General features: G+C 37.2%; 2 protein-coding genes across 12 annotated transcripts in view; one reads left to right on the top strand and one right to left on the bottom strand.

The window, feature by feature from the left end:
- LOC130918892 (lisH domain-containing protein ARMC9) overlaps positions 1-16887 on the bottom strand; it is a 48269-nt gene extending 31382 nt beyond the window's left edge. For 3 of the 9 annotated variants that reach the window (XM_057841111.1, XM_057841116.1, XM_057841117.1), the window contains exons 1-4: positions 731-1003; positions 422-515; positions 264-356; positions 35-160 (exon numbers count right to left, since the gene is read on the bottom strand). In XM_057841111.1, the coding sequence (XP_057697094.1) occupies positions 35-160; positions 264-338 (201 nt within the window). In that variant the 5' untranslated portion in view covers positions 339-356; positions 422-515; positions 731-1003. Of the gene's footprint in view, positions 1-34; positions 161-263; positions 357-421; positions 516-730; positions 1008-3426; positions 3508-16715 lie in introns of those variants that run through there. The other 6 variants (XM_057841115.1, XM_057841114.1, XR_009063850.1 and 3 more) reach the window with 5 other exon arrangements.
- Positions 1081-11452, top strand: polr2h (RNA polymerase II, I and III subunit H). Of its 3 annotated transcripts, none has more exons than XM_057841121.1 (6): positions 1081-1275; positions 2649-2735; positions 5624-5707; positions 8129-8222; positions 9473-9556; positions 10930-11428. In XM_057841121.1, exons 2-6 carry the CDS (start codon positions 2663-2665, stop codon positions 11045-11047), a joined length of 453 nt encoding a protein of 150 aa, XP_057697104.1. In that variant the 5' UTR covers positions 1081-1275; positions 2649-2662; the 3' UTR covers positions 11048-11428. The 3 variants fall into 3 exon arrangements, with proteins under 3 accessions (XP_057697104.1, XP_057697106.1, XP_057697107.1); XM_057841123.1 differs by having other exon boundaries at positions 1084-1169; positions 10930-11449; XM_057841124.1 differs by lacking the exon at positions 1081-1275 and adding an exon at positions 2270-2499 and having other exon boundaries at positions 10930-11452.
- Positions 16888-17297: the final 410 nt, after the last annotated feature.

Raw genomic sequence — 17297 nt, 5'->3', positions numbered from 1 at the left:
AAACCAGCGTGAATGGTTTAGTTTTACATTTTACCTGGACGATGTGAGTCTTAGCATCTCTCAGAGCATTTCCTTGTGGCTTGGACACAAGCTTTCCTTTACTCTTACACTCTTTGTCAAAACTGTGAACTGTATTATCAAATTGTTCAACCTTAAGGTACTATAGTGGGAAAAACAAACAGGCGACGAGTAAGTTACAAAACCACATTTGGGATATGCTGTAAACACTGAATTATTGGAACATGCTGACAATGGATTTATACCTCTTTAATCATCCCAAGTAGATTGGCTTCAGTGGCTAAGACGTCCCCCATATTAGTTCCCTCCTTGAAACTCATGTGAGTATCTTTCAGTTCCTTAAACGATGCATACAATTCAGAAATGTCCACTTCTTGGTTACTGTAATATTTTTGTTTCCTACCTCTGTATCGATTGGTTAATTTCACCGTTTCGATTGTAGAAACTCCATGGATTCCAGTGTGTTCATTACGTCATGAAACACATGTCACACACCACTGCGGGAAAACACAGTAATGAAATTAAATAATTTTAACACCGCATTACGTCGATCAGTTTTAGTTAGCTTGAAATTGATGTGTGTTAGCGTCAACTTAAATATATGATTCCCAATACTGTACAGCAAAAAAAATCGACGATAAAAATTAAACAGAGCTGTTCGATATGTTAGCAACAGAAAAAACTCATAGAAGCATAGAAGATCCATTCTCACCAAAGATAACATCTCAACAGGCGCTGTTATTCTCTCTTTAAACGTCACAAAACAATATAATTTTTTATCAAAACCATTACACAGATGCGACATCCATTAGCTAGCAACCGTACACGAAAGAGACGCTAACCACATAGCAACAAGAGGGTTGAAGCTGGAAAGTACAAGTAAATGTCGCAAAACATTTAATTTCGGAAAGTTTTAAAATTCATATTTATATTTTTATCAAATGTATCGCAGCCACGAACCATCTTTAATTTTAACTACAAAAATATATGCGTGAAGATTATATTACATTAAACATTTTACAACATTTACTTTAAATAAGAAACGTAAAGCGTTCAGTTCGCCGGAAGTAGATAGTGTGTCAAAGGTTGAGCACGTTGATTTTCACCGCCACACGGTATTTGAATGAATGACGATTTACTCATTTAAGAAAGTAAGTGCACACTTTTCTTACTCTCGTTGCTGCAACCCGCAACCGAGTGCCGGAAGAACTCGGCTCTACACTATTTAGAAGAACGTACTATCATAACGTCAACGAGGTATGTTTCGAGAAATGGGCTCACAAAACGCTAAAGCTAGCAAGCAAACAACATCTTGACAATCGAATTTTAAAATCGATTTAATAAGTACGCGCAGGCTGTCTTGCATTGGTGAATAATATTATCGAGTTTTGTTACAGTATAATCGAGTGGCTAATCTTTCAGCTCAATGTCTTATCACTAGTGAAACTACTTTTAGCAACTCTTAGTTTATGTCAGGGCTTTTCAATGCCGCCGCCACTGTAAAAAATATCATTTGTCTATAAAATTATAATAAGCAAACCTCTGCATAACCTTGTTTCCCTGTTAACAGTAAAAAAAAATATAGATCAACTTGAAACAAAGTGTGACTTAATTAACATCGTGTTTGTATGTAACAGAAAAGACTGCATCAATTTGCCTTAATTAAAAAAAATACACTCAAGGCACATTTTTTGATTATTTGACACTGAAGAATAAAATTCAGTAAAATCCATAAATTATAATAAGTTCAAATTGAATAGCTACATTAACTCAGAGCACAATATGCCAAACAAAAATTAATAAAACAAAAACGAGTGTCATTGGACAGAGGGACAGTTTTTAGTTTTGCAGCACTTGTATCGTCCAGCATGACTAAGACCATGTCTAAGTCTCAGGCGGTATAAGCTCCTCTTCTATGGTATGTTTTTTTTTATTCATTTATTTATTTTTTTTGCACTAAGAAACTTGGTATGCCACCTTGTATGATGCTAACAGTGCTCGCTAGTTTACTGATGTAGCACTCACAAAGTGGGACGATTGTTGGCAATATTCGGAATGTTTTTGCTGAAAAAAATTCAAGCGGCTTACCAATGTGATTGGGGTCTAATGTTTTTAAGTGACGTCTTGATTGATTTTGCTACATGCTGTCCGCTGGCAACATTTTTGGACACAGTAAACATAATGATTTTTCTTCATCTCCCACTGTATTAAAAGTTAAGCCAAACGCTATGTACGGTTTGTCATATTTCCTCGTTTTATCTTTCGGGAGACTTCATACAGTATATCCCGCTCTTTGTGTGTGCTGTTGTTTAATGCAAAAATACTGTGCACACTTTGAAAATGAGAGCGTCACTGCCACCTACTGAGTGAATGTGCGATTACACATTATTCTAGTACGGCAAAAAAATATATTCAGCGAAGTCATATGCTCCCCCAGTATTGCTTTGTGACCCCCTGGGGGTGTGCCCCATTATTTGAGAAGTAATGGTTCATGTCATTTTGTTATAAAGTATTACTTCAGGAAGTCAGGACATAATTAGTGCTCTTTATGTGTACAGTATCCATTTACTTCCAACTTTTTATCATACGCTATATGATTATCTGTAATTTTCTTGATTTTCTTTGTGCAGAAACAAGAAAACATATGGCTGGAATCCTTTTTGAGGATATCTTCGATGTAAAAGACATCGATCCAGACGGAAAGAAGTTCGACAGAGGTGTGTAATGTCGGTTGGATTAAAAAAAAAAAAAAAAAAAAAAGTATATTTTTATGATAAGCATTATCTGTAAGATTTACAAACACTCAAGGAATGGAATTTTGGTCACTTGTTTCGCTCCTTGAACAATGTCAGTTTTGTAATGCTGTATTTTAAATCGGCTGAAAGCCCGATTAAAAATAAACAGCAACAATGGAGCAACGTTGCATCAGAAGTGTTTAGAGGTGTGCATCGGCACTGCCCTCACGATTCGATTCGATTACGATTCGGAGGGCCACAATTCAGTTCGATTCGGAGGGTCACGATTCGATTCGGTTCAATTCGGCAATGCATCGCGATGCATTAAAGCCTGGGATGCATTAAAATTCTAAAGAAAAGCATATTTTTCGTGAATCATGAGGCAACACTAGCGGTCAGACATTAAACAACTTTTTATTGGCTCTTGTGTCACTCCTGGTTGAAGTCAAATGAAAATATTATAAATATATATATATATATGCAGTGTTGTTAATAACGGCGTTACAATATAACGGCGTTACTAACGGCGTTATTTTTTTCAGCAATGAGTAATCTAATTAATTACTTTTCTCATCTTGGCAACGCCGTTACCGTTACTGAGGCGGGAAAGGCGTGCGTTACTATGCGTTACTAAGTTGGTTGAATAAAAAAAGTCTGAGAGAAACGGACTCACGGGGACGAGAGCAGAGCAGCAGTGGGGAAGACGCCGTTGCAACCGCGATGCTAGGTGGCTCCAATAATACCTGACTGTAGCCATAGCCGACAAACTACGCCCACATGACACGGTAGATATCATATTATAGAACTAGATGCAAAAACTGACACAGCTGCATTGCCAACATGTTTTAAGGACTACATGCGTTAGTAAACAGCCGCCATCTTAAAGCAGTAGACCTCTCAGGAAGGCCCTGATGTTGAGATCCTTCCTAGCGAACCTAAGTAACTTTTTTTTTTTTTTAAATCTAAAATGCTTCTAAATCGGCAAAATCTTAACTTAAATCTATCTTTAAATGATGAAACAGTTTTAAAACTTACACATGTTTAAAGTAGACAGAAGGGAACTAATGCATTAACAGGAGCAATTTTAACAACTTTAACGGTTGATTCACAACTTTAAATGACTTCCACACATAGCAAAGGTTACTAGCTAGTTATCGCAATACCCTTGTGTCTAGTTAAGTGGAGGGTAAAGGGGCTAGGGCCAATTGTCCCCCAAATCCTTTAAACTTCACATTGTGTGACCTGTTTTTTTGTTGTTGTTGTTTTTTGTTTTTTTTGTTTCTTGTTTTTTTTTTGAGAAAAAAAAATTATCACTAGTTACTTTGCCAAGTAACTAATTACTCTTACATTCAGGTAACTGAGTTACTAACGCAATTACTTTTTGGGAGAAGTAATTTGTAACTGTAATTAATTACTATTTTAAAGTAAAATTAACAACACTGCATATACTGTATATAGATATAACTAGATGCAAAATGACAGACACGGCACTAGATGCATTAGTAAACAGCCGCCACCTTAAAGCAGTAGACCTTTTATTACGGCTCTTTTGTAGAGAACCTTCCGAACGAACCTAAGTAACTTTTTATCTAAAATACTTCTAAATCGGCAAAATCTTGACTTGAAGTCAAAATCAACAAAAAAAATCAACAAAAAGTCAAAATGAAAGTTTTAAAACTTTCATTTGTCGAAAGTAGAGAGAAGGGAACTAATGCAATAATGGGAGCAATTTTAACAACTTTTAACAGTTGATTCAGGGTGAAGGGTAAATTAGGGTAAAGAATTGGGCTCGGGCCAATTGTACTAAAAACCTTCACAAAAAAACTTCACATAGTGTGGCCAATGTTTTTTTTTTTTTTTTTTTTTTTGAGGAAAAAAAAAAAGTAATTATCACCAATTACTTTGCCAAGTAACTAATTACTCTTACATTCAGGTAATTGAGTTACTAACGCAATTACTTTTTGGGAGAAGTAATTTGTAACTATAATTAATTACTTTTTTTCAGTAAGATTAACAACACTGTATATATGTATATATATAAAAACAGATCACAGCATTTAATTAGTGCTTTGAATGAGACCAGGGCTGTGCAAAATCAGTAATAACAGTCACTGTATTTTAGTCACAACGACCCATCAATAAAAATATTCAAGTAAATATTACAACGACAAAGAAAATATTGTAGTGCAGCAGCATCTTTATCGCAATATCAATCCAGGGATCCGTTCATTTGCAAACAAAACAACTAAATTGCAATGTAGAACAAAAGTAAAATGTAGGCCTAGCCCTTTGGAAACCAAATCCGTTGCATCACCGGAATTGCGCAGGGAAGATTTTTGAACGTACTTATATATTTTAAAATGCGGTTAATCGATTAGGCTTGTTGCCCGTATCGAATTGAATCGTCCATACCCCACATCGGGATGCATCGCCGCATTGATTATTGTTGACACCACTAGAAGTGTTGTTTTTACTGCTTCCTCCTCTTGGCTCCTAGCCTGGTCATGTTTAGTCTGAAATTCTCTCGATGCCGTCATTGTTGAGGGCCAACCAGAATGGTTGTGTTGGTCACTTGAGCCCAGCATTGTACACAGAGGCTGATTTCACAATATATCTTCTTGGTGCTTGGGGTACTGTTCGGTATGCTTTACACAGGACAGCGCCCATATGGCATTCTAGACCATCTCACTCAACACAGACTGAATATTTAGCTAATACTAATATTTGTAAGAGTTATAATAATGTACCTTACCTTTTAACTGATATTTTGCAAAAATTCAAAAACTGATGCCTCTTTACATAATTTTATAATCACACATCATTCAATCGTAATTTAATCTACATGACTTGTATTATTTTTTTCCCCACAGTGTCTCGTCTACATTGTGAAAGTGAGTCTTTTAAGATGGATCTCATCTTGGATGTGAATATTCAAATCTACCCAGTAGATCTTGGTAAGCTCTTACATTCTTGTACTAAGCTGGTTCATAAGTCATTTAATTTTACTCCATAATGATATTGAAATACCAGGTGTTCCTAAAAATGTATATACCATTTAGCAGCTCACAACTCAGCGTTATCGTGGATCCTTGAAATGTCCTATAAGACATTGAATTCATTATTTTAAAAATAAGACGATAATTGATGTTGAAATGTCTTAAATTCATTTCTGGCAAGTCTTAAAATTGTGAGCATGATTTTGTGTTAATTTGAAATAATACAAATATTTGGTAACATAACATTTATCTGTTTCAAAAATAGCTTACCAATTTATTGTCAATTTCAGCATCGCAATTTCATATCACTCGTTAGCGGAAGTAGCAACACTGTAAAGTAGACTTGAGTGTGTGTGTGTCTGTGTGTGTGTGGGGGGGGGGGGTTGACGACGCACCAACCACAGATTTCTTGAGGCATAAATTAGCACTTTTTACTTCTTGTTAATCAAACATTGTTTATCAAGTTATAAATGCTTTTTTTTAAAGCATCTTCAATCCCATCTTCTCTGATTTTCTGGGAGTGAAAGGGTGCCAATCTCGGTGGTTCTCGCTAGATTTCACGCAAGTTAAAAATTCAGTGAAAATCTTGACTTTGCAGGTGGCAATAAGTTTTCATTTTGTGTTAAAAATTTTATTGGTGTCACCGATTATCTGCATCTTTGACACGGCTCCACTTCCAGATATGTCTTGCGTTTGGGTATGACTCTTAGCAATGGCTGGACCAAACAACTTGATGTCCCGTGGTGTTGTTTTTCTTTCCATTTTGGCTTGTTGTCGAGTTGGTCTTAAATAAAGCTTCAAACAGCACCAATAAGCCTTGAATTCAACTTGCCTTGAGCTGGAGCAAACCTGTCACTAGATTGGGTACTAAATGGGCGTTTTGTAGCTTCACTCCATTGACATCAATGATGACTAAACTCCAAAGGGAGTTAATTCTAAAATGCTACAGCAGGTATGAAATGCTGTTGAAGTGTGAACATATCATGTTATCAGCTGCAAAAGGGAGAATACTTTTTATAGGTCACCCTGTATTCATGGTCAGTTTGTGCAGCTACAACCCCTAGCAAAAAGTATGGAACCGCCAGTCTAGGACGAGCACTCACTTAGATGTTTTATCGTGTAAAACAAACTCTGATAGAAAGCTTGAAAAAATGAATTAGTTCAAAAGTGCAACTCTTTAGAATTCAGGAACACTAAAAGAAATGAATAAAAACATTGGTTTCTACAAACCCGCGTGAATGGATTCGTTTTACATTTTACCTGGACGATGTGAGTCTTAGCATCTCTCAGAGCATTTCCTTGTGGACTCCTCTTGTGGAAAGTGCAACTCTTTAGCATTCAGAAACACTCTTCACACACTATTCCCTCAGTCCTTGATGATATGGGGCTGCATGTCAGGCAAAGGCACTGGGGAGATCGCTGTGGTTAAATCTTCAATAAATGCACAAGTTTACATTGAAATTTTAAGACAGGTTTCTTATCCCCTCAATTGAAAATATGTTTGTCATTTTCCAAGATGACAATGCACCATGCCACAGAGCTAAAACTGTTAAAGCATTCCTTGGAGAAAGACTCATCCAGTCAATGTCATGGCCTGCAAATAGCCCAGATCTCTACCCTATTGAAAACCTGTGATGGAAATTGAAAAAAATGGTCAACAGCAAGGCTCCGACCTGCAAAGATGATCTGGCAACTGCAATCAAAGAGATTTGGCACCAAATTGATGAAGAATACTCATCAAGTCCATTACTCAGAGACTGCAATCTGTCATAAAAGCCAGAGGTGGTGCTACTAAATACTAGAAATTTGTTTTGATTGTTATTTTTTTGTTTCTCATGATTCTTTTTTTTTTCTTCCTTAGAATGGAGTGATTCCATATATATTTCCCTGCACTTGCTCTCTAAGAGTAACATTCACTGACCACCATAATGTTTTTTTTCAGCTCAAATTGATAAGGAATACTCATCAAGTCCATGCCTCAGAGACTGCAAGCTGTCATAAAAGCCTGAGGTGGCGCTACTAAATACTAGAGATGTGTTTTGTTATTTCTTCATGTTTCTCATGATTCCATATATTTTTCCTCAGAATGGAGTGATTCCATATATATTTCCCTGCACTTTTTCTATAAAAGTGACATTTACTGACCACCACAATGTTTTTATTCATTTCTTTTAGTGTTTCTGAATGCTAAAGAGTTGCACTTTTGAACTAATTCATTATTTTTTTCAAACTTTTTATCTGAGTTTGTTCTACATGATAAAATGTCTGAGTGAGTGCTTGTCCGAGACTGGTGATTCCATACTTTTTGCTAAGGGTTGTATAAGCTATAAAAGAAACACATAAAAGTGCACTAAAAACAGCGTTGTTCATCTCATGAAGGTGACAAGTTCAGGCTGGTAATTGCTAGCACATTATATGAAGACGGAACGCCAGATGATGGGGAGTACAATCCTCAAGATGACAGACCATCTCGGTATGTCCCTACTAACACATATTTGTTTGAAATGTTTTTTATTCCCTGTCCTTAAGACAAAAAAAATAAATATATATATATATATATATATTTCAAACTCATTCACTACCAAATATCTTGTCACAACACATCCCCTTCTTTCAAGAGTCACAGAAAATTGTTCTATGGCTACTAGAGAAATTTCCGATTCTTAGGTTATTCGCGATTCGGCCGTGGAAGATTCGATAACAATTCACAAACATCCAAATTCCGTTTATTGAATTATACCAGGTAAAGCGGAAATAAAACACAGTCAGTACGATCTTCGGGGCACAACGAGGAACGGACCGAGAGTAAATATAATGTTCAACTCGTGCCGCTCGATTTAAAAAACAAAAACAAAAAAAAACAATAACCTGACTGCGCTACAGCCGCTACAAACAGCGCCCAGTTTCTAGTTGCTACAAACATAGTGCAACATACGGCTATGGTAGATATCACGTATATGTAGAACTAGTTGTGAAATGACCGACGACGGCAGCGTTACAACATGTACAAAGAACTAGATGTGAAATGACAGACGGCGGCGGCGTTAGAACATGTATAGAGAACTAGATGAGAAATGACAGACTTGCCGCAGTTAGTAAACAGCCGCCATCTTAATGTAGTAGACTTCTCTAGAAGGCTCTGTTGTAACGAACCTAATTACTTTTTATCTAAAATACCCCTAAATCGGCAAAATCTTGACTTGAATCGATCTTTAAATGATGAAACAGTATTAAAACATGTTGAAAGTAGACAGAAGGGAAATAATGGGAGCAATTTTAAGAACTTAAGCGGTTGATTCACAACAATTTAAATTAGTTGAATGTAATTTAAAGCTGCTGATACTGAATGGGGACTTGAGTATTTTATTTACTGTTTTTAACTGTTAACTTGATACTAAAATAGTAGCTTGGTTTAGCCTGAGAGGATTTTTTAACAATGTTGGAACTATTGTAGAAAACATCAAAGTGCATCAATAATCGATTTAGAATCGAATCTGAGCCTCTGAATTGTAATGGAATCGTTAGGTGCCCAAAGATTCCCACCTCTAATGGCTACATGAACAACTAGATTCCCATCTTTTGCCATAAGAAAAAGTTTGTTTGTACTCTTTTTCCTTCTTTACGTTTTTGAGCAGTTGAACATCATAACATTGTTTATATGTCTTTGGTAGTTAATGAGTTAATGTACTGCTCCTAAATTTGAATGTTGTTTTTTTTTTCCAGATCAGACCAATTTGACTACGTAATGTATGGGAAGGTTTACAAGATTGAGGGTGATGAGACTTCAACAGAAGCTGCTACACGCCTGTGAGTTTTTCTTTCCAGGATTAATCTTGTACTGTAGTATTAACCCATTTGTTAAGATTTTAAAATGAACATTTAATATTTGAATCAAAAGGTGTCCTTGTTGTTTAAAGTAGTGGCAAGTTTAATTAAAACAATATTTGAATTTTCCATCACAGTTGTTAAATGGAACAATGCCGTTTTATATGGCATGCTAAAAACTAATCATGTGTGTCTAGCCGTCTACTTTATGTGTGTTGCTAAAATCTGTATTGCTAAAATCTGTACTGGAAATTGTCAGTTGACTTCACCATTGATAACATTTACATATTGCGAGCATTTGTGAGATAGCAAACCCAATTTTCCAATGAACTAAACAATCAGATAAACACTTTCCTTGACTTGTCATTTTAAAAGTAGTAAGTCATCCATTTGATGTGTACATAGGATTCAAACATTTTAAGATGAACTACCACCGCGCGGCGCCCTCTACTGGCTAACATGGAACCTACAGGCAACTATAAGTCCTCAATTAATGTATTTAATCAGCTCGAGGAAAAAAAAAAAAAAAATGAAAAAGGACTTTGGGGATCGATGCGTATACATGTCATTGTGATCCATCCGCGAATAACAGGAGAAGCAATTTTAATTCTGCAATTAATTAATCAACTTAATCAGGCTTGAGACAAAACAAAACAAAAAATCAAGAATCTGGCTAAGAGGATCTATACATCTGCAGAATATTCCTACCAAACTTCATTGTGATCCGTCCAAGAAAAATGGAGGCGTAGCAATTTTATTTCTGAAATTTGTCAGCCCTGAGACAAAAATTAAAAAATCAGGCCCAGAGGATTGATGAGTCCACATTCTTCGAATATATCTAACAGATTTAATTTTGATCTGTCCACGAATAATGGAGGAGTAGCAATTTCAATTCTGCAGTTAATTCATTTAATTAGCCCTCAGACAAAAAAAAATCTCGCTACACCGATACATCAATATACATGCCTAGATTACACCTACCAAATTTCATTCTGATCTGTCCATTAATAACGGAGGACTAGACATTTTTATGTCCTCCTAAGAAGAATAAGAAGCTTGAATTTGAGAACCGGGCATTCTAATTATTATGCATCTTCTAGCATATGGTTGCAGTCATCCCGGCCAAGCTATACTGTATCTTGCCCATTACAAAAGAGAATGTTCTTTCTGTCCATCAAAGTATTTTAACGCACCATTACTGTTTGTAAGTGATTAATTTTTCAAATAATTACCCTCTGTTGTGTAGTCGTAAAATCTGTTTCCTTCATTAGAATTTGTCACCAAAAAATGAGATGCCTTTCTTAAATGTATTTTCTCTTATGAATTGTATTGATTATGTCATTTTCAACTTTCAGCTCTGCTTATGTCTCTTATGGTGGCCTCCTCATGAGGCTGCAGGGAGATGCAAATAATCTTCACGGCTTCGAGGTGGACTCCAGGGTGTACCTCCTCATGAAGAAACTGGCCTTCTAAAACTCATAACTACCATCTTATCTTGATTGGTCCCCCGGCCCAGTCTGCAGGGCATTGAGGTTAAATTCAAGCAATGTTTCTATTTTATATTTATGGATTTAAAAAAAAAAGCTTTCCTCTTTGAAAAAGGACTTGGCGGTTAAACTGTAACACTTAAGAACTTCCCCAACCTCCTTCTATCTGTAAATAGTTTTTTTTTTTTTTTTTTTTTTTTAAACGTACTTACAAACGGGCTCTTTAATTTTTGGATACCGTAAATCTACTTTCATATTGTGGTTTCAGAATTATGGAACAGTCCTTAAATGTTTGTAAAAATCAAGTTGTTGCATTTGGATATATAAAACTTCCATTTTTTATTGTGCTGTCTCCGTCGTTGTTCACTGCATGAAGCTGCAAGACAAATGTTAGTATGTCTGTATGTGAGTAAGTATTTTTTGTGTCCCTTTGCAAGAAATATGTCCGGAAATTGCATAGATTCCTGCATAGATTGGTGGGCACGAAATGTGATCTGATCTGTCAAAGTCTAAATAATAGACAATGTTTAAAGTTTTTTGTTGGACAGGCTATGTAAATTTGCAGAGCAGGATGAGAAAAATATGTGAAATTCTAGCCTAGGCTAAAAACTAAGCCAATAGAGCTTCCTGTATGTAGGCCACTTAAAATAATTTTATATACATTCACAATAATTTAACCACAACAAATGTTAAAATAATATCCATAACTGAAAAGTTTTTATTTTTTCAATCAAATGTTAGTTATTGATTACTAATTTCCTTTGCTAAAACAAATTTGTTCTGGAACTTCATGCATGCGTTTCACTTCTGATCTCACAGAGGGACCCATTCAGTGAAGTGGCTCAAATGTGGGCAAAGGCGAATTCCTCATTTACTGAATAAAACACCCGATAGCTAAAACTGTCAAAAAGCTTCCTGAAACTGGGCTAGTTAATTATATACGCTTTCACAGAATAAAAATGCCATGTAGCAAGTATTGTCTGTTGCAAAGTCAAATCTCAGGTTCAGTAGGAACTGTGGTTATCTTCCTGTCTGTGGACCAGGCAGCAGGCCTACACCCACTTCAGTTCTTCTGTGTGCTGTGAGCTCCTGCAACCCAATCAACACTATTTTGTGAAGGATTTTTAACTCTTTGACACCAAGATTTTTTTTTTTTTTTTTTTTAAATATATATATTTTATTTTTAGAGGTACTTAAAGTGCATAATAAATATTTATGCAAATTAGCGACCGGTCATTTATGGTTAAGGAATTCTGGACCCTGAGTAGGTCAGAGTTGGGCTGCACTCCTAGCAAAAAGTTGGACTTGTTTCCAGTGAATTTTTGAATTTGCAAAGGCAGACCTTAGTAACCGATTCTGTTCAGTTTACAATCATTTATAGGTGCAGCTAAAGTTACAGTGGGGCAAAGGAGTATTTAGTCAACCGACAATTGTGCAAGTTCTCCTACTTGAAAAGATTAGAGAGGCCTGTAATTGCAATCAACATGGGTAAACCTCAACCATGAGAGACGGAATGTAGAAAAAAAAATGGTTTGATTTCTAAAGAATTTATTTCTAAATTAGAGTGGAAAATAAGTATTTGGTCACCTACAAACAAGATTTCTGGCTGTCAAAGAGGTCTAACTTCTAACGAGGCTCCACTCGATACCTGTATTAATGGCATTATTTTTAACTCATTATCGGTATGTAAGACACCTGTCCACATCCTCAGGCAGTCACATCCCAAACTCCACTATGGCCAAGACCAAAGAGCTGTCGAAGGACACCAGTGACAAAATTGTAGACCTGCACCAGGCTGGGAAGACTGAATCTGCAATAGGTAAAGCTCTTGGTGTAAAGAAATCAACCGTGGGAGCAATTATTAGAAAATGGAAGACATACAAGACCACTGATAATCTCCCTTGATCTGGGGCTCCATGCAAGATCTCACCCCATGGCGTCAAAATGATAACAAGAACGGTGAGCAAAAATCCCAGAACCACACGGGGGAACCTAGTGAATGACCTACAGAGAGCTGAGACCACAGTAACAAAGGTTACAATCAGTAACACAATGCGCCACCAGGGACTCAAATCCTGCACTGCCAGATGTGTCCCCCTGCTGAAGCCAGTACATTTCCAGGCCCGTCTGTGGTTCGCTAGAGAGCATTTGGATGGTCCAGAATAGGACTGGGCGAATGTGTTATGGTCAGTTGAAACCAAAATGGAACCTTTTGGTAGAAACACAAGTTCTCGTGTTTGGAGGAGAAAGAATACTGAATTGCATCCGAAGAACACCATACCCACTGTGAAGCATGGGAGTGGAAACATCATGCTTTGGGGCTGTTTTTCTGCAAAGGGACCATGACGGCTGATCTGTGTAAAGGAAAGAATGAATGGGGCCATGTATCGAGAGATTTTGAGTGAAAATCTCCTTCCATCAGCAAGGGCATTGAAGATGAGACGTGGCTGGGTTTTTTCAGCATGACAATGATCCCAAACACACAGCCAGGGCAACAAAGGAGTGGCTCATAGAAAACCCCATAGAAAATCTGTGGAGGGAGTTGAAAGTCCGTGTTGCCCAACGACAGCCCCAAAACATCACTGCTCTAGAGGAGAGCTTAATGGAGGAATGGGCCAAAATACCAGCAACAGTGTGTGAAATGCTTGTGAAGAGTAACAGAAAACGTTTGGCCTTGGTTATTGCCAACAAAGGGTACACAACTAAGTATTTAAATGAACTTTTGGTATTCACCACTTATTTTCCACCATGATTTGCAAATAAATTCTTTAAAAATCAAACAATGTGATTTTCTGTTTTTTTTTCCACATTCTGTGTCTCATGGTTGAGGTTTACCTATGTTGACAATTATAGGCCTCTAATATTTTCTAGTGGGAGAACTTGCACAATTAGTGGTTGACTAAATACTTATTTGCCACACTGTAGGTGTTTTTGTGGCCTCAGCATTATGTGTCTGCTTCTTGTTGCTGGTACAATTCTGATGATTTCAAGCCATGATCAACTTTTTTTTTCTGCCACAATGGTCTGCATTTCTCTGGGCTTGGGACTGGCCTACAGTTGAGACACGAGCATGTGCACCCTTTGGTTTGCATTGTAATTTGAATCTTAAGAAATTTCAAACATTTTCTTCTAAATTGAGAGGACAATTTATAGTCTCTGGCATAATGCCTGTTACGCTGAGAAAAGTGGACAATGAAGGAGACACTCAAGAATCAAAATTTAATTAAGGATAGGACTGAAAGAGGCAGAGTGTTGTGTGGAATTCCAGCACAATCTCACGTTGGTAATGGATGTCACAGGATGGTGACAGCAGGAAGAACATAGTCTCAGACATGCGAGCACAGACTTGCATATTTTGCACAATGAAATGTGAAAGGCCTATTGCAATGGTTTAACCTTAATCGTGAAATGTCTTATTTTTAATCTAAGCACACTTTTTACTGTCAACTAGAATTCAAGAAGTATTTTCTTTAGGTTGACAAAGTGCTGGCATACTTTGTACTGGTGGTGTTCATGCAGGCTGTACAGTATAGGATAAATTTCTGTTCAACATCTTTGTGCTTAGTGATTAACTGGCAACCTAACCAGAGAATAGTCCTAACACCCACAGTCCACTGGGATAGATTCCTGCTTGCCCACTCCCTGACCATGATAAGCAGTACAAAAATGGATGGACAGTGGTTAAAACACTGGCTTAACTTTATTGAATAAAATAATTACAAATATGCCTTTACTCAGGTGCGGTCGTGCAATGATTCTTATCTTAGGTGCCGTGGCACTAACTTAAGATCTGATCATCCATGCAGCCACCCATTTTGTTCTGCTTCACTGGTTAGCATTCTATCCATGCAATTAAAATATGTATAGTGACAATCTGAACAATTCTTCTTTTCATTGGATGACAAAGGGTACATTGAACGTATGTACCATACGCAGAATTTAAGGGGGGGGGGCACGCCCTCCCTGGTGTAATTGACTCTCCAATATATGATTTTAAAATTAAATTTTCCGGTAAAATATTGTCTATAAAAGTTGTAAAGCAGTAAAACAAAAATGAGTGAAATGAACAAAAAAAGATAATCATGGGTCAAAATTATTTTTCGAACAGATCATGTGACTAGCACCTTAGACAGTCATTTAATTTGTTTAGCAAAAACCACACGACGACCGAAGAGGAAAGATGGATATATGTCATTTTTTCAAACCTAGGCATTCAAAAGTGACAACAACTACTGAGCAAGAACCAAGGATTGAAATTGTGGACACATGAAACGCCAGAGAGCACTGCCAAAATGGTGAGCGAGTTTCAATTTGCTCCACTAAAGACGCTAATTGTACAACATAGCCTCCATTGGTGTCGTGCCAATGTAGTTACCACCATCAAAAATTGTATCTCCGGTTCGCGGGAGCGCACAAACACACAATTGTTATGAGTTATGTCGGAAATTAATTGAAGCCACAAAGGAACCACAGTTATATTTTTGGACATCAGTGTTTATTAAACTGGAGAAACTCCATACAGGACTTGAATTACAGTAATAACAGTTATAGGTCATCCTATGAGTAAAACAGTTAAGTACGTATGTCACGCTGTACGACAGAATTTTATTTATTTATTTTTTTGATGGATGGGCTATGTTTTAAAACCTCGTAGATAAGTACATCACCAAAACACGGAAATCAAGAAAATCAGTGCAGCACAGTGGCTCCGCCCAGGGGATACAGTTTTTGATGGGGGTAACTACACTGGCACGATACTGGCGGGCATACCATATTAAATGGATGACGATCTTGGCAAAAAGTGTAGCTGTCCTAAGCAGCCTTATTTAGAATTCCCCTCAAGAATGATGGGAAACAAAAAAAAGCTCATTTTCAATTTATTATTATAGATATTCTTGTAAGTTAATTTTACTGAAGACACTGGGTTTCGGGGTCATCAACATGCTGTGCACCCCCCCCCCCCCGCCCCCCCCAAGTCCAACTCTGCCCATTCACACAAGAAAAGTCATGGCATCGTGCAAGAATGTCAGATTTGTTTTTGACTAAACATGCCCTTATTTATCACTGAGTGACATGTGAAACCTTTGTAAGTCTAAGCACTTTTTGAAATTATTTTTGGATGTTTGGTGTACTGCAAGCATTTTTATGTTAAATGGGTGACTTGATTCACTATCGTTTGGGGAATCAGCTATTTAAACAAACGTTCACGAGTCCGAGGTTAATGGATGTTGATCAAGTTTATCCACACCAAGATCATCCAATTATGCTTTTACGGCTTTGTGCAAATGAGTTCAAGACTGCAGTAGTAGGTAGCGCGCCAAGCTCATGAAACAACCCCTGCGTTGGTGCGCGTATCACTACAAGAAAATCACGTGACCGATGCATGAAATCAGGCGATGGAGCTGCTGAAACAATCCACATCTCACTGGTTACTTCCTCGTTGTCTACATGCTGTGGAAATGTACGTAACACAGGAAAAACGCACTTGTCATCTTCCATTCTAAATACAATTAATTTTAAGGTAACTTAGTTTATTAGTGTGACGGGTACACTTAGGGTCCGTCATTTGCGGTGCGTGGAAATGTCCGTTTTGATACCTTCCAAGAAAAGTGGACAGCTTACTAATTTGCAAGCGTAATGGCCAAAGCACTTACCTTTTGTCCTCGACACGTCGTGCGCGGAGGTACGAGTCCTGGTCTGAACATGTCGTTCCAGGTGAAATGTCGCATTTGTACTTTCAACCTGTCAACCTGCCAAACAGTAGCCACCTCCTCAATCCTGAAGCATTATTGGGCCAAGCATGAGAATGAAGTTTCTGAAAATCCCAAGCTAAACACAGGTATAGAGCCATTCCTTTACTTTCCCACAGTAGCTTCTTTGGTAATTTATTAGAAATTGGTAATTAACCTATAATTTATTTATCGTCCACTTCAATTTTTTTTCTGATCGGCTATGGTAGCACTTAGATGACGAAGTGGGGAGTCAAGGAGGCAATGCAACTGTAGATAAAATTGCAAAAGTGCAACGATGAATGGCTGAGCCGAACATGGCACACAATGAAGATTTTCTTCAATACTGGTGGAGCCAATGGACATATTATCCAAACCTCTATCAACTGGCTAAGAAATTCTTGTGCATGCTGGCATCGTTGGTTCCATGCGAGTGTGTTGTCCACAACAGGTGAAATCGCTTGTTTAAAACAAAAAAGATAAATAAAAAGGAACGAACTAAATTTT

Source organism: Corythoichthys intestinalis, chromosome 7, assembly GCF_030265065.1.
Source record: "Corythoichthys intestinalis isolate RoL2023-P3 chromosome 7, ASM3026506v1, whole genome shotgun sequence".
Taxonomy (NCBI): Eukaryota; Metazoa; Chordata; class Actinopteri; order Syngnathiformes; family Syngnathidae; genus Corythoichthys; species Corythoichthys intestinalis.
This window is presented reverse-complemented; position numbering and strand designations above follow the sequence as displayed.